This window comes from Anopheles coluzzii, chromosome X (genome assembly GCF_943734685.1).
Source record: "Anopheles coluzzii chromosome X, AcolN3, whole genome shotgun sequence".
Taxonomy (NCBI): domain Eukaryota; kingdom Metazoa; phylum Arthropoda; class Insecta; order Diptera; family Culicidae; genus Anopheles; species Anopheles coluzzii.
In genome coordinates, this window is record NC_064669.1 from 3,148,429 (window position 1) to 3,174,187 (window position 25,759).

Genomic DNA, 25,759 nt, shown 5'->3' on the forward strand with positions numbered 1-25,759 from the left:
TGCATGGTGCCGAAAATTGCTTGCAGGTTTGCGGGATTGTGGGTGCCAACAATTGTGCGGTTGTACATTGTTTAAGGTTGTTCTTCTTTTTTTTTTTGGTTGCTGTTTTACAATTTGTATACCTTGCGTGGCTACAACGGTGAACGTTTTAATTTGATTTTAGCTGAAGCAGCACCAGTTTTGCGCTTTAAGTCTGTGCGTTTAGCAAAGAGTTTTTGGGTTGAAAATATAGCCGTAGGCTGCACAGGTTATATGTCCTTATGTTACAAAAATTGCAAACCCGGCTTAAGGATTGGAATTTAGTTTAAACCTCTATTTTCTATGTTTCAAATATATGAAATAGATTTGTAAAATGTACTTCCCAGTTTAAGTAAGACCTCTAACGCCATGAATTTCAACAAATGAATGGATAGTCCTGTTGGAAGAATCGGCTCTAAACGAGTGTCTCACTGAGTTCCCTTTATAAGCCCTCTAAAATAAGCTTATACTACGAGCTGTTCTTTGCCTTACCTTTTTTTGACTTGACACAAACAGACACCTTTGCAATCATGATTTGCTTTGAATGGCAAGCTTGATCGAATGTTTTAGTTTTTTTTTCTATATTTTTCATTCGTTATCCATTTGCTTGCTTTCTTGTCATATTTTGATGATTTGCAATGAGGTTCAAAGAAGCTTAAACTTGTTTCTCTGGTATTATTATACTCAAAATACTCCGATCTTCTGCTAGACAAAATGGTCTGCGAGAAGCTCAATCACACCACCGAGAACTGATACTGGGGCCCTTCACGATTCTAGTCAGTTTTTTGTATGGAGTTTGACAGTTGGAGACTGAATTCATGTAAACACTCCACACAAAACCACACACAAAACTAGCCTGCAATTTTCAGTCTAGATTATTCTAGCCTCATAGCTAGAATTAGATTCGAGTACATGGTCGAAAACACGGTGTTTTTTACATTTACCCCAAGGTGCATTATCTGGTGATGGAATCCAGAATCAAAGTGTATGTAGTCCAGGTGATCTCATAGCATGTTTTTTTATAACCAAATTTGAATATCATTTTTTTGACAGGATGGGTGAAAATTTTTGTTCAAACAAGCTTTCTGGAGGCTTGACGAATACTCACAACACTCTTAAAATCTTCATTCCGAAACAGAAGCGATAAAAATCAGCCTTCTAAATTCATACACCTTGGGATAAGCTCACCTGTATATTATACACACTTAGATAGCTGCTCGAAAACTGCTATACAATACAAACAGCTGACAGGCTGACATTTCAACCTATGAACTTACAACGGAAAGGGCCCCAATGTTCGTTTGCTTGAACAGAAGAATTAAATATCTTGAGTCAATCGATTTTTTAATGAGCAATCTAATGAGTATCTTTTCATTCCACTGGAAGTGTGGAACTGTCCACTGAAAAGCAAGAAATGATTTTCCAAAGATTCGGTGGATTTAGATTTTTGTGATGCAAATTTTCACGTATACCATCGAGAAAGGGCAGCAACGGGACACACATGCCGTGTGTGAGCATTTTTATGTGTCGCGCATCACTATCACACACAATGAAACACATTGTTCCTTCCAAGGATATAGAAAAGAAATTGATTGAGCTTCTAAATTGCAGCGGAAACGATGTGATAAACACTAAATTTGCTTCGCGCTTGCACGTGCATCAAGGTCCGCATGGTAGTCACATACACATGATTCACTCCAACCGGTTAGAAATTTCCCTCCGTTGGCGGAAGTTTTTTATCTTTTTCTACTTCCCACTGTCGTTTGTTTTATTTGCTTTCCAGCAAATCCTCACACGAAGCAATAAAAAAAAAAACAAAGCAAAAGCGAAGCTCCATCACACCGAACGGAGCCGCAGGAACCGGCTGTAAATCCCGTAAACACATCAAACTTTTGCCGTGCAGTTGTGCGAACATGAACGGACCAAACCGGAGCCCGTGTCTTGTGCAGCGGCATGGGCCGTCTTTGCCATTGCCAGGGGGCACCAGCACAAGAAGACATAGTGCTTCGACGACGTGTGGTCTGGGGTTGGCCCGAAAGTGGCCAGCGAGCCGGCACTGGAGCGCCGGCCAAATCATTAATCTTGGTTCGATGTTCGCAACAATCATCGCAAATGGCCTCCGGGTTTTCTTTGCTCGGGGCCCGGACGGAATGGGGGAAGGGGGGGAGGGGGGGGGGGGTGGCCATTACTCCGGCGTGCAGGATACGATGCGACCGGGCAGCCGGTCGGTTGGTCTGCGCACGGGGGGAATTGCTGCGATTGAAAATCCCAACACAACGGCAAACCGATACACGGTCGCTCTGTTCGCACATCCGGCGATTCTGTTTCGGGATGCGATTCTAGCGCCCGGCACACGGCCACTAAAAGGTAGTTACCGAAAGCCGTTGGCAGGACACTTTCACCACCCGGTACGCCGCCGCCCCAGCACACCGGCAGATATTGGAAATGGTGCCGTTGTGTGTGTGTGTGTGTTGCCGGTGTTGTAGTTTTGTTGCAATTTCAGCAAAGCGCCATATTTAATTTACCGTGCCAACACACCAGCCGAAGGCACTTTTATGGCCTTTCGCTTGGTTTGATGCCACGTCCGATTGGTCCGTTCCATGCTGCTAGCAGCAGCCGGGGTTGACGGTGGTTAACCATTTCACCGGTTTTTTTTTGTCTGCCCAGTGCAGCTTCAGCAAATCTGTGTTCGAAAACTTTTAGTTTTCACCCTGCTCCGCCAAATCGTTTCCGTTTGCTTCCATCGGGATACTGCAGCCGTCGGAGTATGGTGCACTAGTCCGACACGGTGGTTAAAAACTTGTTGATGAGCTTGAACCGGAGGCAGGGGGGGGGGGGGGGGGAGGGGGTTATAGTTTATTGTTAGTGGATTGTTGCTTGTTTCACGGTTTTAGTTTTGAGTTACGGCGAGCGCTCGCTGCAAGATACAAAACGGTAGAAAGTGATATAAAACCCGAAGCTTTATTTCGATCGTTTAGTGCTGTGAATCAATCATGTTTACCGGGTACTAGTAGCTGCGAATGACAGTTGGACTATGGATAGTGGTAAATGTATAGAATGCACTTATCCGATTTTGATCGACTTTCTACAGTGACAGTATAGCCACAGAAACGACTGATTTTCATTCGATTCGATTTATTATTATTATTACTATTATTGAAAAGCTACCTAAAAGGACATCCCAGAGATGTAGTTCTGTTCCTTAGTAAACCAATTTGTCGCGATAGTAGCTGCTATAAATGTTTTAGGCCTGTTGGAAGCCCTGCTTAAAAATTAATGTCCCTTCAAGCCGCACTTTGAAGTGTGCAATTGAAGCTAGCAAACAGAAAGTCGCTCGCTGAGATGCTTGCCAAATCGAGCTGCGAGTACGATTACGGCTCGACTGACAGGTCAGCTTGACGCAGCTTAATACCTCAGCAAAGCGCCCCCGAACCGTGCCGAGCTCTGGGCAGATCTGCGAGCAACGAGCATGCATTAAACAACGTTTTCAGCGCGTTTGCTTTAAGCTTCCGCCGTGCTTTTAATTGTACATGATGCAAACGATAGTTTAGCAAACAGACACCAGGTTTGCTTTCAAATTCTTGCTCATTTCTACTTCTTTTGGCTACCTCTAAGGGCAGTGTGTGTTCACTGTTTGGGCGAGGACACTAGCAGAGACAGCGAACCTCCTTGTCAGGTTCGGCCAATATTCGAAATCAATTTTGTGTAATCGCTCCCCTCCCTACCCCGTGGGAGCCTCAAAATTTAAACAAAAGTGAAAATTATTTTATCCACAACAATGGGCGAACATGCGCGGCAGGGGATGAATCGCGCGGCCATGTCAAAAACCTCAAATCGTACGTTTAATGAAATTTCATTTGCAATTAATCCCCATCCCCAACCCACTTTCGGCACGGGAGCGGCTGCTGGCAATTGTTGTTCGATATAAATCAGGCCCCTCCACTGCCTCCCCTCTACCCATGCACAGCGTTGTGTGGCCTTTTCAGGGTTTATTTTTTGTTGTTGTTGTTGTTGTTGGGAGCTTGCAGCTTCGCCATTATTCATCCGCGCAGGCAATTGTGACAGTCCGGGAGGACCCAATCCCCTCCCCGGCCAACATCAATCTGCCACTATGATGCCACCATATTTATTGTCGCGGCTTTTCCGTGTCACGGCTTCCGTGTCCCGGGACAGTGGCGGCGCATTCTGTGCCTTTTTGGTGCAACGGGGCTCTTGACAGCCGGGTGTTGACAGCTTGGCCAACCGGTGGTGCACTTTTCGCGGTGGTAATTTTGTGCTCTCGTGGAAAGAGAGAAAGAGAGAGAGAGAGAGAGAGAGAGGAAAAGGAGAGGTTGGAAACGAGCGGGCGCGACAGGGTCGATAATTTTATGTTCAAGCCTTCCCTCCCCTGCTTCGTCGCCGCTGCTGCCTCACTTTATTAGTGTTTACGCCTTGATAACATATCAAACACGGGGCGGTATTTTTGATGATAACGGGTGAGAGAGCATCATGTGTGGTGGTGGTGCCTCTGGTTTTGCCGGATGGTATTTTTTATTATTATTATTTTCTATTTTGTTGAACTGCGTTTGGAGGATTTTCGGGGAAGGTTAAACGACCCCAACGCAAAATTCGACTGGCAGACGATGGTGAGGCGAGCGGTTGGTTGCCTGGTGTGACTGTCGTGACACAGTTCGATATCTCCCACTGACGTAGGTGGCATTCTTCAACCGACGTCGCCACGACCAGGCACGGATTTAAAAGGGAAGCAATAAGCCATCGGCGCAACACAGCGAAGACCCGCGACCGTCGGCATATCTGAAGGACTCGGGAAGTGCGACATCGGTAGCACGGCGGCAATGCACTTACTGATCGGCAAAGATAATTACCTATTCGCGTTGCCGTTGGTGCTGGTTGTGCCCCTGCAACCTCGGTAGCAGTTTGGCCGCAAAGATGGTTCCGCCAGGGAGCGCACGCTCGTCCCCGGGGACTTTACCCCAAAAACACCGAAAACGTCAGCTTGACGTTGAGCCGTTCCGTCGTTATCTAAACTGTTATCATTATGTCGGGGATGTGTCTATATATCTCCCTCTCTCTCTCTCTCCCTCCCCAGGAGCGCTTCTCGGTCGCCTTTCGACCAAAAACTAGTTGACCAGCTCAAGCCACAGTCCCACAGTAGCCTCCAGGGGGGGGGGGGGGAAAGAATGTGGGGATTGGTGGAGGTTAGGGGGGGGGGGGATGAAGAACAACACATGGAGCAAGAAGGGATGATAAAAATTTGTGTTCGTTATCAAATTCGGTAGCTGCTGCTGCGCGCCCGTAGAATGTGTTGAAATGTGTTTGCTGGGCTGCCCAGTTGTGCCCCGGAGGGTTTTGCCTTTTGTTTGCTTGTCTGTTTGTTTGTTTGTTAGCTTTTCTTTTTCTTTTTATGCATGTGTGTGTGTGTCATGTCTAAACAGCTCCCGACTATGCTCTGCTTTCGGTGGGATCGTTGCTGAGTTCGTCACTCCGGTAGCTAAGGGAGCCGGGCGTTCGGGCGAGGATTCAATCGAGGATCTAATCTACCGGAGTGCGCGACCCCGTATCAGCTGTCCGGTTTGTTGTATCTCGCGCTCTCGTGCGGCGACGATGCCAGATTTTTATGATGCAAACTGAAACGCTCATGCATAGCTGGGCTCAAGGGAGGGGAAGGAAGGGGTCGTGCGACCCGTCTAGCAGCGTTGTGGTGTGATTGAAAATAATTGTGAAATTAAGGCGCGTTTGGTCGGGCAGAAAATGTTAGACTTGAACGTCGACACTCGGCGGGTACTGCGAACCAGACATAGAGGAAGGGAACAAAATCTTGCAAATATTTATATCCCACCACTTAAGCGTAAGCGTAAACACGTTTATCCGATGATCCTTGCACTTGGGATTGCTGCTGCTCGAAGAGTGGAAGCAATAGGCAGCAAAGGAAGGCAAAACGAAGCGCAATCCCGGGATAATGAGGTTATGTCCATCACTCACTTCCCAGCCTGAACGACCGCCATGATTGTTTGCACTTTCGCTGCACTTTCCGTTTCCTCACGCTCACTCCACCAACTCTTGCATCCACTCTTGCAACAAAATACAAAACAATAAAAATTCGTTCAAGTGGGTATTTTTTTGCATTTTTATTTCGTATGTGTGTGTGTGTGTCCCAACAAAGTCGCGATCTCGCACTGAACTTGAGTGCTTGGACGAACATTTCGAGTATGTGTGTGTGTTTATGTATATAGGTATAGTGCAAGCCGTACTTCACTCGCTTGTAGTAGAGAAAGTTGATTAGCTCATAATGACCGGGAGAAATCGTGTTCCGCACTCGACTACGCCTTAGCAACTGCACTGTCCCGATCTTCGATCTTCAATCTTTGTCAAATTCACGCAACAGCTTGACCGCACTGTTGCCCGAACAAAGCATTAAAACCCCCCCAATCGAACAGTTCTTTTTTATTTTTAGTTTTTTACGCTGCTACCAACTGCTTTACCGAAGCTTATTTGTGAACGGTTTAATGCAAACCACTTTACTTAATACCTTCACACACCTCCTCCATTGCAATGCTGCTTTCTGTGGCGGCCTGTTGCAAAGTTCAAGTGCACCATGCCCGGACAAAACGGGCCCACTTCATGCCCGGTCGGACCAGTGTCAAATCGATTGTCACGTCGCTCGCTTACAATGTACTGGGCACGCTCTGTTGTCGCGGTTCTTTTTAACGCGATACGAGATAACGACACCAAGCCGCAGTAGCCGCTTGTTTGTCATGTTTTAGGCGTGTTTAATGCATTTTTCCCTTCCCGCAAAAAGGTTGCTGAAGCAGGTGTGTCTAACACTTCTAACTCGCAGCAAACTCCCCTCTTCCCAGATTGATAGGCTATGCTCATGATGGATCGGTCGAGAAAAGTTAGAGTGAATAATTTCTGCGTCAGCGGTGCGTTAGGAAATTGCACTGCACGAAAATAGATAATGCTTAATTACCTTGTGGGAAACATAAGGGATAATATATAGCTTTTTTATAACAATAAATTGATAAATATTTCTACGTAGATCTGGTCGTCGACCTGTTGTAAGATCTCCTAAGTCATTGGTTTTGGATGAGGAAATTCGTTTGTTTGTTTAAAAAATCATCCAAACTATTTTGATTTAATAGAGTATAACCGTACATTTTCCCGAGCGGTCCCGTGGTACAGGCGTCAACTCGTACGACTCAATAACATACTTCCGTCATGGGTTCAAGCCTAGAATGGGAACCGTCTCCCCGTAGCAAAGTTTTTTAGACTATCTGGCCGTGGGTGGTAATAATGAATTAATAAGTCTCTCGACAGCCTGTAGTTTTAGGCGGGCCCTGTCCGCGTAGGATGTTGTTACGCCAAATAGAAGAAGAAGAAGAAGATCCGTATAATCTCTGAGCCGTTCATTATTATACCAACTGATAGAAGGAGAACATTCATGTTTTTTTTTAAACCAACAACGCTAGACATAATCCCTCGACATTGATCTAAATAAATAATGGTTCTAAGAACATTCAATCAATTCCAATATGTAAACGGAAGTGTTCGTTTATATGAAATACTAATAGAAGCAAAATTCTATCAATAGGGTCCTTCACGATTCTAGTCAGTTTTTTGTACGGAGTTTGACAGTTGGAGGCTCAAATCATGTAAACACTCCGTACAAAACCACACACAAAACTAGCCTGCAATTTTCAGTCTAGATTATTCTAACCTTAAAGCTAGAATTAGATTCGAGTGCCTGCTCGAAAAATGGCAAAACAAGATGGTGTTTACATTTATCCCAAGGTGCATTAAACTGATCTGGTGATGGAATCCAGAATCAAAGTGCATGTAGTTCAGGTCTCATATCATGTTTTTTATAACCAAATTTGAATATCACTTTTTGGCAGGATGGGTGAAATTTTTTGTTCAAACAAGCTTTCTGGAGGCTTGACGAACACACAAAACACTTATAAAATCTTCATTCAGAAACAGAAGCGATAAAAATCAGCCTTCTAAATTCATACACCTTGGCATAAGCCCACCTGTATATTATACACACTTAGATAGCTGCTCAAAAACTGGTATACAATGCAAACAGCTGACAGGCTGAAATTTAAGCCTACGAACTTAAACAGGAAAGGGCCCCAATATTATCTAAACTCACCCAAAGCCGCAGAGCGACATCTTCAGAGTTCCTATCCAATCGAAATCGTAGATCCTCTTTGGTAGAAATCGTTGCCATTCGTTGAACGTTTCAATAAATGTGTACATAAACACCTTTACTTTAATTTTATTAATTATGTTTGTTACATTAGCGTAATAGTTTCGCTATCGTTACTAGTTATTTGGCGAACAAAAGTGATAATAAATGGGTCTGGGGTCATGTAGCTTACTCACTGTCGTCTGTTGATTGGCCCAAGTTGGTCATGAATCAGTGAATAATGCTTCGAACGGCTAAACGCGGCAGGATTTGAAACTATCTCTTGCTAACTTTTCTCTCTTTAAAATATAACATCTATCTAGCTTGCATAATACAAGATGAATTCAAAACGGCACAATAATTGATGAGTTTATCTCGCCGGCCGTCACTGTCCGCTAAATAATGGCTTACCAGTGCTGACTGACCGTAACTTTGCCTCCCCCGGTCCCCGGTCCGATTAGCATGTTTTGCACGTGTGAACCGCCCGCTCGCAAGACTCCCTCGATCCATCTTAAGAAAATTGTGATGCACGCTCGGGTTCCAAAATTAAGACATTAGTAATGGTTCATTCGTTTTCAGCTTCACCGAGCGCGCGCGCGCGCGGGCCTCACAATGCATGGGCGCATCCAATTGGCACGCGTCACGCCGGCCTCAGCGAGTCCTTCTCGCCACACATACAGAGAGCCGGGCCGCTACGCTACAGCCGAACGAATTCAATTGCCACCAACCACCACCGGGCGGTGCCGACGGATGGGGCATGTAATACATTCGTTGTTGTAGTATTTTTTTTTTAAATGTTGTTGGCCTGATGCGCACACGCTTTCCTCCAACAGTGCGATTCTACGGCTCATTATACGCCTCATCAACGGCATATTTTGTGTGCTTGTGTGCTTGTGTGTGTGTGTGTTGCACAGCCCCGACGGTATATAAATAAAAGTTTGTCTTTGAGAGGTTTTTCCCATGTCCTGACGCGCCGTTTGGGAGGAAAAGCGAACTGAATAGAAGCCAGAGGAGATGAACAAAAAAACGTTGAGACGAACAATCTCTGACAGCGGGGAAATACGAAACGGACCAATAAAAAGTGGCTCCGTCGAAATGTATGTGCGTGTGTGTGTGTGTGTGTGTGGCTAGGGAAATAAAACGCATCCAATTTTCCACCATCATTTCCTGGTTGGGTAGTGCTCCCTGTTTTATTCGTTCTTTTCCTTTTTGCACGCTTCGTCGAAGGTGGCTTAAGGAAACGAAACGACATCAGACACACACACACACACACACACACACACACACACACACACACACACACACACACACACACACACAAAAAAGATGAGGAAATGTAGGAGAGTGGAGAAAAGTGGAAAAAAGAATAAGGCGACCCTCTCTCTAATACTCATAGACACACACACACACACACTAAACAGCACACGCACGCACCGAGAGCATTTTCACGCCCAGAGGACGCCACGCCGCTGCGCCCGCAAGGTAACGAAATCGTTAATCATGACCGTGGATTACGCTTATAATCCGTTCGGCAAACAAAACCAGCCCCGGGCCCGCCACCCGCCCCGATGATGGAAGAGCGTGGGTACCCGCCGCGACACGTGCGGTTAAATAGGCGCAACTAAAAAGCGCATCCTTCGCGGGGTTCGAAGTTGATTTACTCTAGCGGTGCATGAAAGTCGATTAAAGTTAACGAGAGTTTAATCTCGTGCATACCAACACAACGCTCGGCCCGGGGCCAGCAGCGACCTGCTGTGTGATTTGTGAGTTTAGAGCACATCTTTGCTACTGTAGTTGCTGTGTTCGTGCGCTTTTGCTTAGACGTGCTTGTGCGTGCTACTGGGTCTCGGCCAAACTGCCAGTAGAACAGAGGTGCCAGTTTCGTTATGAACCCAGCAACTCTGCAACTCTTTTATGGTTTTGTAGCAGTAGGCATCTTTAAGGCGAAGTAGTAGTGTGTTTTTGGGTAGAAAATTCTATGCTTCATTATGTTTTACTCTCCAAGTATCATCATCCCCTCCTCCGAAACGTAGCACTTTATGAGGTAGCGTTTTACTACTGTTAGCGTCGCGCTACGGTGACTTTTTAATGCCTACCGGATGGGAAACATGGGCCCTTCTTTCGGGGTTTTTGTGTGGCAAAATATGTGCCTTTACCCACTTCCAACATCCAACACAACACTTGGACTTAAATCTTCGCTTGTTTGTTGAGCGTTGCACAGCCTGAAACTATACAACAATAAGCAATTCATAATTGAAAAGATTTAGATTCAAAAATAAACTACCTATCTACATGTGTAAGATGTGCTCGAACTGCATGAAACATTTTCTGTCAGTTGGGTATGGGAGCTTGAATGGAAAGGATTTGTTGATGAAGTTAACATTTAGAAGTCAGTATGCGAATAATAATGTGCTATGAGTAACACGTGATTGCTACTCCAAACTTAGTTACAAGATAGGTTCACATATTGATTCACTAGCGAAACTACACCCAATAACTATCTTTACAATATTTTAGAAAACTTTTCTAAATCCGTAAGCTATTTCCGGTAGGCGTATGCTGTGTATGACCACTAGCAGCATCCAAATGGACTTGCTATTTTGAGTTTGATGGTAGAACTCGTACGCTATGTTAAAAATACCTTTTACTAGCCTTGCACATACATGCGCAATCTACTGTCATGACTGGTTAGTAGCTATTTGAAGCGACAGTTTGTTTTTTGTCAGTTGGGAGAGATGTTTCTTGCAAAGCGGATGTAAGTACCTTGTACCTTGGCTTGACGAAATACTATTTGATTGTCTTTTCCCGTGATTATAGACATTTATCGCATGCAGAAAACAAATAACTCGGCAAACAGTTCCTTCCGTCCTGCACCGCCCTGACACACACACACATACACATTAATAAATATGAAAAACCAAAAGGAGTGTGTTTCGAGTTATTTTCCATAATAATAAATAAATCTACTAATAGAAACAAATCCCCTCATATTTATCTATCTCCGGATGCTGGTTGCAGCATGCTGGCGGTAGAGATTGGTGGCAAGCCGTAGACGCATACATCGACTGCGGGAAAAATGCCCGGTGTGTACGCGCGCGCACAAACGGAAACAACGGGAATAGTTGGGTATTGAGAGCGACAGTAAAATAGGTATTTCCAGGGATTATGTTAACCGAACGTAGAGGATTTCATTGCAGATGGCTTTCGCCATCCATACCGATGCCATACACACACACACACACACACACACGCAGAGAAAACAAGAGCCGATGCGTCGCTGGTGACAGCCCAGACCCAAACGTGCTGGCCGGGGCTGGTGTTGGGTTTGGGGGGGGGGGTGGCCTCTGCCCAGCCCAGCCTGGTACGGATGTACGGTGGCGGTGTAGCTTTAGGGTAGGCTTTTCACATATGCTCCCGGTATGATGCATAAATTTCAGCGGCGAAACGACGACGAGGATGAGAACATGGGCCCGGACACCGGCGCTTCTGATTGGAACCGGGGGTGGAGCTGGGTGGTCTCGGCACGGGTACGGAGGGACAAATCGTGCGCGGGTGGCCTGATTGCATTGTCGTCAGAAATCGCACATTTCCATATTTCCGGGCGAATGCCTGCCCACCGCCCCGGCGTAGTAGGCAGAGGATTGGCATGGCCGCTAGCCCGGTGAGCACGTAGCCTGCGAATGTACGGGGCAAATGGCGCCGGCTAGCGGGAGCTCCACGGAAGGCTCCAGCAAAGGGCGTTACATTCGCATGCCGCACTGTGTACGCCTTGTGTTGTGGATTTGTAAATTTATTCGATTGACTGCTACGAACCGGGTATTGGTTGGTTAAATGAAAGATATATAGTGCTGAAAGCCGATGCGTTCGTGCCTGCCAAGGCACCGGCAGTTTGGACGCAATCCACGCGCTTGTTACAACGGCGAGTCTCGGGGCCTGGGGTCGTGTTCGTATCGGCCCGCTGCTCTGGGGTCTCGTCCTGGGACGCAAGCAGTGTTGCAACACGGACATTTCACGAGCTTTTTTCGAACTGAATGATGCGGGGCCGCTTTTACGGACTCGGTGCCAAAACGTTTCCTTTGGCGAGGACACGGCAGGCAAGCGGGTATGTCTTTAGTGTGATGTAGTAGCTGCAACGCGTTCGAATCGAGTTTGAGCGAAGAGAGCTTTCAGAAACATGGGAAACTGTCTAAAAAATCGCAAAAAAAAAAGATCCTGAGGTTCTGGGAAAATAGTAGATCTAGCAGTTTTGTAAATGGTAAGTTACATCTTGTGCCAACTGTCAGCGTTTGGAAGGATTTCAGTATGCAAATGTTGTTGCGCAAAACGCCACCTCACAGCCTCCTGTGACTCTGGAAGACAAACTTTGTAGGTTATTTGGGTTTGATAATGCCCTGCATTTGTCGTAATGCTAGTTTTCATCTTGTTTTGTTGATATCTTTCTATGAGTTATCCAGGGAGTTATATGGGAAGACCATGTGTTCACTGTACAATTTTACAAACAATTCAATAAAATTGTATTGTAAGTTCAATTTAAGACATATTGGTCATGGAGTTCTACACCATTACCTTCCTAATACTATCGATTTGGACGCATCGGACTATAACTAAGATCGTTTTGATTTTAGCAAAGTGTTTTCCGTCGTAATTACGATACATCCATGTTTGACTTCTTCGCAATTGGAGAAGTGCTGGTATGCCAGAACATGCTTCATCATACAGAACAGACAGTAATCCAAAGAATCATTGTTCAGGGTAAACAGCGTGGATATTAAACTTCTAATTTCAGTGTTTTCTAGCACTATTTTATAGATGCTGCACGTTTTTACGGAGCCAAAAAGTGAACTAATGGCGTTCGTCGTTTGACAGCTTGACCAGAAATGGGATTCAAAATATCTCATTATTTGGATCATTCCCATTGATTTCACTTGATGGAAAATGATTTGATGAGATACTTCAAGTGTCTTTGGAAGCTCTTAATGTTATTGTTCAGGATCTTCATCCAGAATTGCTTCCAAAATCAGAGTTTAAGAGTTCTTCATCTTCTAAAACCAAAATTGCCTTTTTCTAACCGGGCAAATCACTTGGGACTCTTACGTACAGCGGGAGCATGGAACAACTAACATTAATAACAGAGCCGTTGAATAAACTTGGGACGCTGTGTCCTGCAAATAAACCCAGAAAACCTTTTCTAAGATCTGTTACTATATTCTAAACTAAACTAAACTATTCTAAACTATATTCTGCCAGGATTTAATAATTTTTTCATTTGCAAAGACATCTTATGTTAAGAAAGCTTTGAAGTATGCCTACAAATGAACTGCATTGTTTCTGAACGGCCAATTCTTAGGCTCTAAACATTGAACTAGTCACTAGTACGACGGCTACGTCTTGGGGTCATAGTTATCCACTGTTACGCTTTAACAAGGGTAGCTCTAACACTTTTTAACTTGCAAACGCTATATCCTCATCATCTGTTCGATCTCCTTCTAAAGTGCTGCTTTCTTCCCGCTCTTCCATCCCCGCAGGTATGGTTCAAAAACCGGCGGGCCAAGTGGCGCAAGCGGGAGCGGAACCAGATGAACGCGATCGCGGCGGCCGACTTCAAGAACGGGTTCGGCCCGCAGTTCGTGCAGCCGTTCGCCGACACCGACACGCTGTACTCGTCCTACACGTACAACAACTGGGCGAAGGTGCCGTCCCCGCTCGGTGCCAAGACGTTCCCGTGGACGGTGAACCCGCTCGGCACGTCGATCGTGTCGACCAACCACCACCAGAACTCGATCAACTGCTTCAACACGTCGGCATCGTCGGTGGCGGCCGGGATGGCCGGCACCGGCACGATGCTGCCGGCTAGCATGGGCACCGGCCTGACCGGCACGTCCGGGGCGACCGGCGTGTCGCCGACGCCGTGCCCCTACACCACGCCCACCAATCCGTACATGTATCATCATCGCGCCGCGGCCGAACCCTGCACGGCCATGAGCTCCAGCATCGCGACGCTCCGGTTGAAGGCGAAGCAGCACACGTCCGGTTTCTCCAGCCCTTACTCCGCGTCGTCGCCCGTCTCCCGCTCCAACTCGGCCGGCCTGTCCGCCTGCCAGTACGCGGGCGTCACGGATACGGTCTGAAACGCGGCCAGCGCAACCACCAACCCGCCGAACCCGTTCGGCACACTGCTCCTGTTCGTGTCGCAACCGTCGCCGATGCCGCCACCGTCGCCGCCGCTCTCCCTGGCGGCGGTGACACCGCAGACCGCCACCGACACCGGCCCCAGCTCCCCGATCACCCAGCAGCAGCCAGCGTTGCAGCAGCAGCAGCAGCACCAGCACCCTCATCATCATCATCTTCATCAACCACTGGCAGGCGCGCCACTGTTCTCGCTCCCGAGATCCGCCCGACAGCAGCCACAGTACCCGGTGGAGCAGCTGTACTCACCGGACCACCATCAGTACAACCATCGCCATCAGTACCAGGCGTCGCATCAGTCGCAGCACCACCAGCACCAACCGCTGCAGCAGCAACAGCAGCAGCAGCAGCAGCAGCAGCAGCAGTATCAGCAGCAGCTAGCCTTCTCCACTTCCTTTGCCTCGGTCACGCCACCGGACCTGGACCTGGCCGGGGACGACGCACTGCACGGCGGGTCGAACCCTACCTCACCGACGTCCTCCTCCCCGATGGCGGCCGTGTTCGTCGTCAAAGGACAACTGCCGACGCACGAGTACGGCGGCGCTGCCGTTGGGCGGGGATGATGATAATGGACGACGTCAAGGAAGTGGGAGCAGCAAAAGCCAACAACAACAACAAGAGCAGCAGCAGTAGCAGCTACAAAAAAGGGCCAGAAACAACATCCTAGTCGCATTTCTCCCCTCGGTACAGTGTATTGAGCGATATAAAAATAGACAGAAAGATAAGGTGAGATATAAGATACAGTAGCGCTGCTGGAAGGGCATTGGAACGGGGCAGCAAATGAGCAACTTACACAATAGACATATACACACACATACACACACACAAGCCAATCTGCTTTGCCGCGCACCAATGTCCCCCTAGGCAACGACGGACACCACCATGAATTTCCAAAGTAAAACAACGAGCGTTGTACAAAATGATATTTGCATTAATCTGAGCGAGAAGGTCGTCCCACCATCAACCGGCGCACGAAACAAGATTGTGATGAGAACGGACGTTTGTGTCATGAACTACTCCATGAGCGCTGATTGGAGCATCCAATGTTCTCCCAATGTTGCTTCCTGTTTTTTTCTGGAGGAAGTAGAAAATCTTCATATCTTCTTCTAGTTGCAAGCAACGGTGTCGTCTGTATCTGCAACCCAAACATGTGCTGGAGGTTCTGGCTCACTGCAGTCTTCTGCTCTGCTGCTAAAATACTCTGCTCAATTAGTCCGCACACGCAGTATACCTTTTAGTAATTATGTACATCTTGGCTTTATGGTATGAGTGCGCGATCAATTTTGGTTATCCTCCTAATGGTCGATGCTGGCGTCGTTCTGGATTAGGCAAGATGGAGATGCTCCTGTGTCTATCATACTGTCATTTGTTATCGAAACGAATTAAACACGCACAATCAAGCGCTCCTGTGCCGTACTCTGTTCTAGGTGTTACTATCAAAGTTTAGATGTTCCAAGAAGTACAGTTCGCAAACAGCACCATTGGCAGATTGGGTGCCATGTTTGTTGACAGCTGTTGAAACACTCAGAACAAGCATTCATCAGTTTTGGTTTTTGACTGTGAAGATGAAACTGAGCATTTGACTCATGACTTTTCAGGATCTTTGCATCTATGATAAGTCTTTTGCAGTGCTCAACTCCTCCTAGATCACAAAAAAAACATGTTTCTCAATGTCATACAAAAATGTTTGTGTGTGTGTTTTTTTTTTTAATTTGACAGTTAGTAGATGTCATATTTCTGTTACGCTGCCATTCTCTTACGAGTGACGAATGGCAAATTGCAAACCTTCATTGGCTGCAGTGTGAACCACCTTATTATTCTACGAGGACGAAGCGCCCTTCAACTGATTGTGAGCGGAATTTTGCGTCATCATTTCGCGATACCAAAGAGCGCTGAGCACGGTAGCATGATTAACAGTTGAAAGCAGCCCTACCAAACAATCAAAAAGCGGAGGGATGGAGAGGCAAGAGCCCACTTTTGACTAGCAAAACCACGTAACAACAATAGTAATGTAAAAACGGGATAGAAAACACGGGCAAGGCGGTTTCAAGCGCGAGCGGTTTCCTTCGTAATGATCAAAGAGCGCGAGCTGCCGGCTGGCCTGATGGGTGTTTGTTGATTTATTTATTTTCATTTTTGCCTCCCCTTTTTTGATTTCACTGCTCCTACCACTCCCGCCCCTCCCCCTTTTCCTCTACCCCTTCTTTACCCTTTGGTACACTCAAACACTTGCACACACGCACACACGCTTCCGAAATCGGTAAAAGTGACATCAAAAGATTGCAACACCCCGCGGGAGTGCGCGCGCACGTGAGTTAGCGCCTCGCCGAAACCAGAAGCCCAATTTCACCCCACTGTCCCAACCCATCTGCTTCTCCATCACCCCTTCCTCCCCCCCCCCTCTTCACACCCGTTATCGGTCTTATCACACCCCGAAAGAGGGATTAGTAAATTTCGGTATCAAAAGTTAATATTCACCGTCCCGGCCGGCCCGACCCCGGCCAATGGGCCGGGTGAGCGATGCCGGGGGAAAAGGGAGGGAAAGGTTTGCGTCGGGTGACGGACAGCAGCGCGCCGGCACCAGCCCACAAAGCGCCCCAAATCCTTCAACCAGAGCCGGCTGTCGGCTGTCGGCTTGTTTCAAGAAAGCCCCCTATTCGATCATTTCCATCTGCCTGCCACCTGCTTGCCTTCCCTCGTTGATTGAACTCGCCCTGTCAGCCCCGACGCCCAATCCGAAGGGCGCGGTACAGATAAAGCGCGCGGGTTAATTAATTAAAACGCTCGCTGTGTGTAATCGACGCCGCGCCGTTTTCGAGCAGTTGAAGGATGGGAACAGTTTAACCCGTTCTGTCTGTATGTGTGTGTGTGTGTGTGTGTGCTTGTTTTGCGAAAACCCGAAATGGCCTCATCATCAGTGTCCCTGTGCTCATACACACACACACACACAAAGAGAGACAAAGACAGACATTATTGATCTCTATTTGACATTCGAAATTAGGCGCTGGGTATCCCTGTCGCTGGAAAACCAGGCTGCAGTTTGTTTGTTTGGAAGTGACGTATGGTTTTTTGCAAATTTGTTTTTTTTTTTTTCATTAAAGGCGAACCATTCTGAGCTAAACAGCAAAGTAAAATACTCGGATACAACCGCCAAAAAAAAATGGTGGTAAAAATAATTAAGAAAAAAAAACTCATTGAATTCCGAGCGGCCCAGCAACAGGACGGAGCTTACTTACAAAATGAACGCACAGGAAATGCTCACTCGAAGCTGTGATACTGCATCGCGGCAAAGCAAAAAAAAAGGGGGGGGGGGGGCGGGGGGGTGGGTATGCAAAGTTTTCCCCTGCTACCCCATTTCACTTACTCAAATCGAACGATAGTTATGCTCGGTAGAAGTAAATGCTGGTAAATGCTGGTGGAAGCTCACGCAAGTGGGTACATTATGGAAGAAATGGGCGAAACAAAACAAACACATTTACCCAATGATCTACTCAAACTAGCCGATGGACAAGCGCAGCAGAGATTCAATGAGAAGAAGAAAAAGCTTAGCCGACGGTGCTGGTGGTGATGGTGGTGGCGGCGGCGAAGTTGTGGTACGCAACGGTACAGTTTAATGCAAAAACAACAATAAAATATAATAATGAAGAAGAACAAGAAGAAGAAGAAGAAGAAGAAGAAGAAGAAAAAAGAAGAAGAAGAAGAAGAAGAAAGAAGAAGAAGAAGAAGAAGAAGAAGAAGAAGAAGAAGAAGAAGAAGAAGAAGAAACTAGTACGATCTTTAACAAGAGCGAAACAAGAAGAAGAAAAAAAAACACTACAATACAAATTATTATAATTAACTGCAGTACATTTAATGGTAATAATACTAATAATAATATAAAATGCTTTTAATCATATCCTGAAACTGTAAAGGTAGGTGCGGGCGGGGATCGATCCCCCGATTGCTCTGCTCGATCACTCAAACTAAACTAGTGGCCGAGGGTGGGACGAGGCAAGAGAAGCAAAGCAAACAACAACAAAAAAAAAACAACAACAAAAAACAAAGGAAAACAAAGCAAGAAAAAAGATAGTAGTCAAATGCGTTTGGAAAAGGGCGCATCTTCGTTTTCTTTTTTTTTTTCTTTTTTCTTCACCCTGTTCCAAGGCGGCAGGGGTTGTAGCTACACCAAACTTAGTCGAGACTTAGTATATACATAAAAAAAAATTATAAATATATATATATATATATATATATATATGGGCGTATGTAAGATGTTGCGGCTAGCAGTGATCTGTCAAAATTTGACGTTTTATTCACACCTAAGTACACTCACGTTTGCTGACTGTTTCCGCCAACCGTTTGCATAGTCCCACTGCCACTGCGGGAGTGGCAGCCATGTACATAATGCTACACGCAGAAAAGAACAGAAAAAAACAGGAATGGATTATGTGCCGCTATGTTTCACCTGGTCGAATACTATCCGTTTCTAGTAAACCGAATAGCAAAAAAAGAGAGAGAGAGAAAGCAAAAGTATGGAATAAAAAACCGAGAAACAAACATTTTGTTCGCGCTGATTAGTGTCTCACTCAGAGGAAACATTCGTTCCGGATGCTGTACTTCCGAAACGAAAACCAAAAAAAAAGGGAAACCCGGTGTCGTGCAATGTGCAATAAGGGACGGAAACGGAAAATACAAACAAAACAGACGCCGCTAATCATTTACTGCAATTTACTGCTCTTTTTCGTGTCCACAATTGCACTCGTAGAAGGAAAAGACGTTAATAGACAGTAAAGCACACTACAGACTACAGGAAAGCGTAAACTACAGACGACACAAATCGTTGCAGACAGCTTTTTTTTTCTCGATCGGATGCGTGCGTGTGAAAGGGTGTGTTGAGTTTTTGTGTATAGAAATCTAAATTGGCGCTAAATGCATTCAGAACGTTTGCGACAAAGTTGAATCGCAAATGTGTGTGGATTAGAAAGAAGAATAGTGAAAAAAAAACAGCCATTAAAGCTCGTAACTAGATTAACGCTTCTTTCGAAGCTTTTACCTACCTACGTACACTCAACCATGCACACGACACTCGCATGCACTATGCGTGTGTCTGTCATCTTAATAATTTCCAGAGTAAACCCTTTTTTAAAACCAAAATAAAATATTTTTCACAACATATCCTTGAACGAATGAGTGTCATGAGCCCTTCGAGGAAAAACTTCCGAAAAGTCAACAGAAGCGCATGGTATATCTCTTTGCAGTGAAACAAGAATTTAAATTTAATAAAAAGCAAGAAGAAAAAAAGCATACACAGACACACACATACAAAGCAGTGAAAGACAAATAAGATAGCAGAACTAAAAATTGGAGACGTTTAGTCGAAAGAAAGCGCGGGAAAAAAAACAAAACCTGACGAATGAGAAAAACTGACATGATCAATAACAGGGAAAAACATGAAAAAACGAAGCAAAAAAAAAAACAAAAAAAATAAGATAAAAAAAGTTGTCAAGTTTTCTTACGTGCAACATGCTGCAAAGCGGAAAAGGAAGATGTAGGAAGCAAACATGTTGGCTTTCAATTCCCTTTTTTCTCCCACACGTATTACAGGAGGGTAGGTGTAGGAGCGGACGAGACACGTGGGGGGGCAGGTCAGAAATGGGAATGGAAGGTAGCTGCTGCAATAGTGTAATTAGGAGTGGTACAGCACCGGCAGCGTGGTTTGTCGCTCAGGGTGCGAAAATGCGGTCGCATCCATTCTAATCTTAGTACTTTGTATTTTAGTAACTAAAAACGGCTATACTGAGTTGAACCGAATCCTACCGTAGTGCTCGTGTCTCCCGTTCCCTTTGCCGATGCTGCCGATGCAACCCCACAAACCCCATCTCAGGCCGGGCATGGCGACACAATGATGATGTGCGATCTGTGCCGGTTTTGCCACGGTGCGAACGTTTTGTTTTGCTTTCTCCTTCTTTTTTTTAAATTTTACCAGGGAAGAGAACAAACCTTCCATCCAATGCTTTTGGTAGGCGAACACTGGTTCTTTATGCTTTGATAGCGTATTTGTGTTGCTATTGTTTCTTTCTTCGTTTATTTATTTTCCTATACGTGTAGTAATATGGGGCCAGCTGACGTTTAGCTCGACTATCTTAGATCGGTAATGCTGATGGTTCTGAAATTCGGTTCTTCGTTCGCACAATACACAAAAAAAAGAAAACAAAAAAACATGTATAGAAATATCCCAGTCTAATATTTAAATATAATAAAATCATTTTCACTGAAACATTCTTTTCATTCCTCAATGCTTTCCCCGTTCTGTTTACTCCTTTGCTCATTTTCGGTGTGTTTTATCATGTTCTGAGCCTGGATATGGGTTTTGTAGGTTCTGATTATAGGTAGGTTTGTTCTATTGATATATTTGTCTGTTACAACATATAAAATATATGATCTTTGTTTGCTACCAAGCCATTAATATCACAATCAACTACCTTGGTTTCATTCTTTATTTACTTCTTGTCACTCTTTTAAGGTACTATTTGACTTGTTTCACTTGTGTCTATTACTCTGTCTCCAAATACAAATTGAATCCTAACATAACAAGAACCATCCCATCCCAATAAAAGTAAGAATGAGCTTGTGTGGGTTTTTTATTGTTCCGTGTAGCGTACAAAAGGTTGATATATCAACACGCGTAAAGATCATCCACATCCGCAATGTGAAAGGATTTTTTTTTATTCAGTAACATTTTAAAGATAAGGAAGAGGCAATGGAGCCTTCTCTTTCTGCTGATTTGTAACATCAACGTGTGAGAATGAAAAGTGAGAAGAACTTAAACAGTGGAACAACATTCCATTAAAACGCACTATTAATATATAATTGAATCTAGCATACAACAAACCTAATCGAACTATGTTAATTATAAGATTAATAGAAAACAATTAAAAAAAATAAACTACACAAATAAAGTCCTGCTCAAATAGTGAAAACAAAAACAAAACAAAACTTCACAAAAAAAAAACAAAAAAAGGTATACAAGAGTGATACAGAAGATGTAAAATAAGAAATTAAAATAGGGATGCGAACATCGAAAACAAAGAAAACGGAACAGTAGGAGAAAGAGATAAATTGGAAAGAAATTAATAATGACACATTTACATTTCTTCTTTTTGTTTTTTTTTCTTCTTCTAAAGAGTTAACTAAGCAGTACTGTAAGCGTAGGTGAGATGACACTAAATACGAAAGGGAAAAATGCAATCGCTACAGCACCGTTGTAAATGGTCAAGTTTTAGTAGTGCAGGGGTAGATGTGAACAATACTCGAATGAACATTACAACCCAAACAGAAGCATGGAAACACTAAAAACACTACTTCCTGTACACATATCGCGTATTTCATTCTCACCGGTCGAGCTCGTCCTGGATAAGAGTGTAAGAGTAGTAAAACAAAAAAATATATATGAAAATTATAAAGAAAATAACAAAGGAGACACGGAAAACGATAAACCTTCTTTTTTTTCTCTTTTTGAACTAGAAAGTTATCCATTTTCTACGCGTGAGTAGCGGCGAGGAGATAGGTAGGGGAAAGAGACTCGTAAACCCGACAGGAAAAAATGTGTTTGCAAAGAATTTAAAGAAGAAAAACAACAACAACAAAAACCAATCTATGGATAATAAAGTCTAACAATGTAAAAATAAAAAAAAAAACATTGTCATTGTATTTTACTAACGCTTCAAATGTCATTCTAATGGTGTTCAACCGAACCCGAGTGTATGTGTGTGTGTGATATGTGAAATATTTCTCGCCGCATCGTGCTGTGGTGTCATACGTTCGAAATGGTTTTATTTGGTTTTGCAAGCGCCTAAAGGTATGCAATTTACCATGCAATAGCAATTGTTATACGATTTCCGCTCGCCATGAAGCGGCACAGCAGCTTACAAGCGAAATTCGGTTTCATTTCGCGAAAACTCATAAAACAAGCTTCCAGTAGCGGCAGCCGCACTATTACTATTCGTAGAAGTACACGTGGCTATCGACAATCAAACCCATCGATTGCTTTATGTTCCCTTTCCCAAAATAAGGGAATGGATTAGAATTTGCTTGTTTGTAAGCGATTGCTTCGTTGTTTTCAACAACCCTTTTTACGGTACAACTAAGCAAACGTAACCGATCATCAAATCAAAGGCCCGAAGCAAAGCGAATCTTTAAGGTGAACAATTTTGCTGCCTTTTTTTGTTTGCACCACTTTTCATGCGCCTGCACTGTCCTCAACCCCTACACAGCCGCTGTACACAAACAGGCGGGCACACATATTTTATTGCTCGTGAAATTTCGGCCGCTCTGTGGGTACAGTTTCTATAATGCCTAAGCGTGAATTGATGCATATCATAAAAATACGCATCATAATAAGGCCACACCCTCGCTTTTGCTCTTATTTATTTTTTTTTTTTTTTGGTAAAAGCTATAAAAAACAACAACCACATCGAGTGAGAGACATGAAAGCGATATTCCATTATTTTGCGTATCAGTTTTGCTCGCAGTTTTTTTTTTGTAGCAGCAAGTATTGTAACGATGGATTTGGATACTTTCCACCGTAAAAGAATGAAATCCAAAATCCAATAAAGCTGCATCACAACGCCGGCACGCCAACGGGAACGCCAGTGAAACTACTGTGCGAGCAGGATGCGGGCGTAATTGCGGGCGAGCGCGTCCGACCGGCCCGACGTCCCGTTCGCCATCAGCTTGTGCCAGTAGCGGTTGATGTGGTACGGGTAGACGATCCGCAGATGGCACAGCAGGCCCAGGCTGGCCGTGTACAGCAGTATCGAGACGGGCAGCCGGCCGTCCAGCCAGCGGACGGCGGGCGGCTTGCGGAACCGCTCCGACCGCATGTACGCCAGCCAGCCGAGCTCGGCCAGCTCGGTCAGGGAGAAGGTGAACAGCAGATAGTTCGGAAAGCAGTAGTAGGCTAGGCCGGCGCACAGCCCGCCGGCGGCACTGCGCACGATCGGCGAGGGACGTCGGGCGGCCAGCCCGCAGTTGACCGCTTCGTAGATCGTTTTGTAGCAGGTGATGAAGCCGAACAGGCCGAGATCGAACCGGGTCAGCAGCAGTTTGCCCAGCGCGACCGGATCGGTCAGCAGCATCGGCATGCGGGGCAGGAAGTTCTTTACCAGGCTGATCGCGAGACCGATGTAGACCGAGCGCATCATGGCCGTTACGATGTGCTGCCGGCAGGTGCTGGAGGACGCCTGACTTGGGTCAGCTGGGTTGACGTGCTGGCGGGCGCAATGGTCATCTGGGTAGGTGCTGGCAAACCAGAACCGGTCCAGCTGCAACCATTGGCGGGCCGCCATAATGCCCGCACTGAGCGCGGCGAAGATGGCGGTCGCGTACGGCCGGGAGGTGCGCAGGTGGGCCACGAGCGGACTGTGCGCCCGCCGGATCAGGAACTCGATGTACTGGGTGACACACAGAACGAGCGCGAGCCTGCTGTTTATACCATTCGAAAAGAGTTCTTTACACAGAGTAACTTACCATATTGAAGAGACCAATGCCCTGGGCACGAACGATGTGGCGCGGCAAGTAGCGTGCCGTCAGCCCGCCAGCCAGCGACGGTACCAACACGAACCAGGCCGCCGGAAAGCGACCCATACATTTGCTGCAACGCCACCAAAATAACACTCCGCATCAGTTGGTGAAGCGAGTCACATTAAAGAAATAGAGAGAGAGAGATAGACCTTACTAGAACAGACAGAAGGCGAGGAAGCTGCCGCCCGTCATGGGCAGTCCGGCCAGGATGCAGCGCGCGTACTGCCAGAAAAAGTTGCGCCACACCTCCGGATCGGACCACTGGCGGATGCGGAACAGCATCGGCGTCTGCCGGGGACAGACAAACATTCACTGAGACACTGAGCGTCACGCCAAAACCGTATCCCCCCTCAGTTCACCCGATACGTACGACAACCGCTGGCAGGTAGTGGCGCAACCCGCCCAGCACACCCTCGACGAGGAAGGTGCACCAGGCGGCGGCGCAGGTTTGATCGGGATGCAGCATCTCGCGGCACGTTTTGTCCACCGTTACCAGCTGGAAGTGTTTGCTCAGCTGGCCCATCGTTGCGCTTGGTTTTTGGCGTCGCGACTGGTGCCCCAAGAATATATCGACACTTTGGCACTGGAACGCGGTAAAATGGTTTCGCGAGCCGGGAGCAGCGCAGTATACGTACCAGGAAGCGTGTGTGCCGCGCATATGGTCCGGTGAAGGAAGGTGAACCTTTCTAGAATAAATTGACCAACAAACTCGCAACCGATGTGCAGTTTGTGAGCACACACACACACTTATACGGACAACCATCAGCAGTTGCAGCGGGCTCTTTGTAGTGGGGTGTGTCACGTCGTAACAGTCGAGGGAAAGAGGAGTTTGGCGAATCAGGTCAGGTCAGGTAACCACAGTGATGAACCCTTTTTGGAGCGACTCACTTGTAAAACCACAACATTTGAAATGGCAATAATTCAAACTTTTTGTTTCTTATTGCTCGCCTATAAAGATAAACCTGTATCACAATTAGTAATGATATGATATTAAACTTAACAACAGTTCAATGAAATCATAACGCACAATTTAGAATCAATCATCCAAATAGTGTTGTGCCTAATGAATCTTTTGAAATTCATTCCTATAATCGAATCTAATATCTAAAAGCTAACTTATCTCTAAAGATGCATGAATCTTTGACGATGACGTACTTCATCTGGCTCAAAAAAATTGGACAAACGATTTTGACACATCGAGAAAGTGTGCCACCGGCATGGATTCAAGTTTCACAGGCCCGGGTATCGTTAAGCATTGTGCCGCTGTCATGCTAAGCATTGGCTAAAGATAGTTTAAGTGTCCCACAGTCTTAGGGTGAATTACATACCCCACTAACTAAACATCGATTCAAATCGTGTTTGTAGTGATGTGGTCTCTGGAGTGTACACACGACTCCGATGTGACTAGTCGTCCGGAGTCTGAGTCGTTCGGGGTCTGAATTGTCCGGAGTCTGCATCCTTCAGTGTCTGAGTCGTCCGAAGTCGTATACGTCCGGAGTCAGTCGGAGTTAGAGTCTTCGTTAGAGTAGCAATCGTCCAGAGTCTGAGTGATCCGGAGTCTGAGTCTTCCAAAGTCTGAGTCGTGCAGAGTAGTGATGGGTAAAGTTGGCAAAAATGCGGAGTCGACTCCGATCCGACTCCGATAAATTCGGAATCGACTCCGGAAGGTAGGTTTGCGCTGCAATATCCGGAGTCACTCGGAGTCGTCCGGAGTCGTACGGAGTCGCCCGGAGTCGCCCGGAGTCCTCCGGAGTCGTTCGGAGTCGTCCAGAGTCGTCCAGAGTCTCCCGGAGTCGGAGTCGTCCG

At 45.8% G+C, this 25,759-nt stretch overlaps 2 protein-coding genes across 8 annotated transcripts in view; one reads left to right on the forward strand and one right to left on the reverse strand.

Moving 5' to 3' along the window:
* The window catches only part of LOC120959954 (pituitary homeobox homolog Ptx1), a 52,261-nt gene extending 37,927 nt beyond the window's left edge, over positions 1 to 14,334 (forward strand). For all 7 annotated transcript variants that reach the window (XM_049609205.1, XM_040383798.2, XM_040383770.2 and 4 more), the window contains one exon: positions 13,732 to 14,334. In XM_049609205.1, the coding sequence (XP_049465162.1) occupies positions 13,732 to 14,334 (603 nt within the window). The remainder of the gene's footprint in view (positions 1 to 13,731) is intronic.
* An 8,515-nt stretch (positions 14,335 to 22,849) lies between these two features.
* On the reverse strand, positions 22,850 to 25,597 carry LOC120959982 (uncharacterized). The gene is made up of 4 exons (XM_040383829.2): positions 24,324 to 25,597; positions 24,108 to 24,241; positions 23,900 to 24,023; positions 22,850 to 23,823 (listed from the first exon to the last, which is right to left on the reverse strand). Exons 1-4 carry the CDS (start codon positions 24,714 to 24,716, stop codon positions 23,029 to 23,031), a joined length of 1,446 nt encoding a protein of 481 aa, XP_040239763.2. The 5' UTR covers positions 24,717 to 25,597; the 3' UTR covers positions 22,850 to 23,028.
* Between the last annotated feature and the right edge of the window lie 162 nt (positions 25,598 to 25,759).

Coding starts and splice junctions, on each gene's coding strand:
- LOC120959982 (XM_040383829.2), bottom strand. CDS start 24,716: ATGGTTGTCCGTATAAGTGTGTGTGTGTGCTCACAAACTGCACATCGG. Junction 24,024..24,107: donor CTCGCCTTCTGTCTGTTCTA/GTAAGGTCTATC, acceptor GTGGCGTTGCAG/CAAATGTATGGGTCGCTTTC. Junction 23,824..23,899: donor GCATTGGTCTCTTCAATATG/GTAAGTTACTCT, acceptor TGTGTCACCCAG/TACATCGAGTTCCTGATCCG.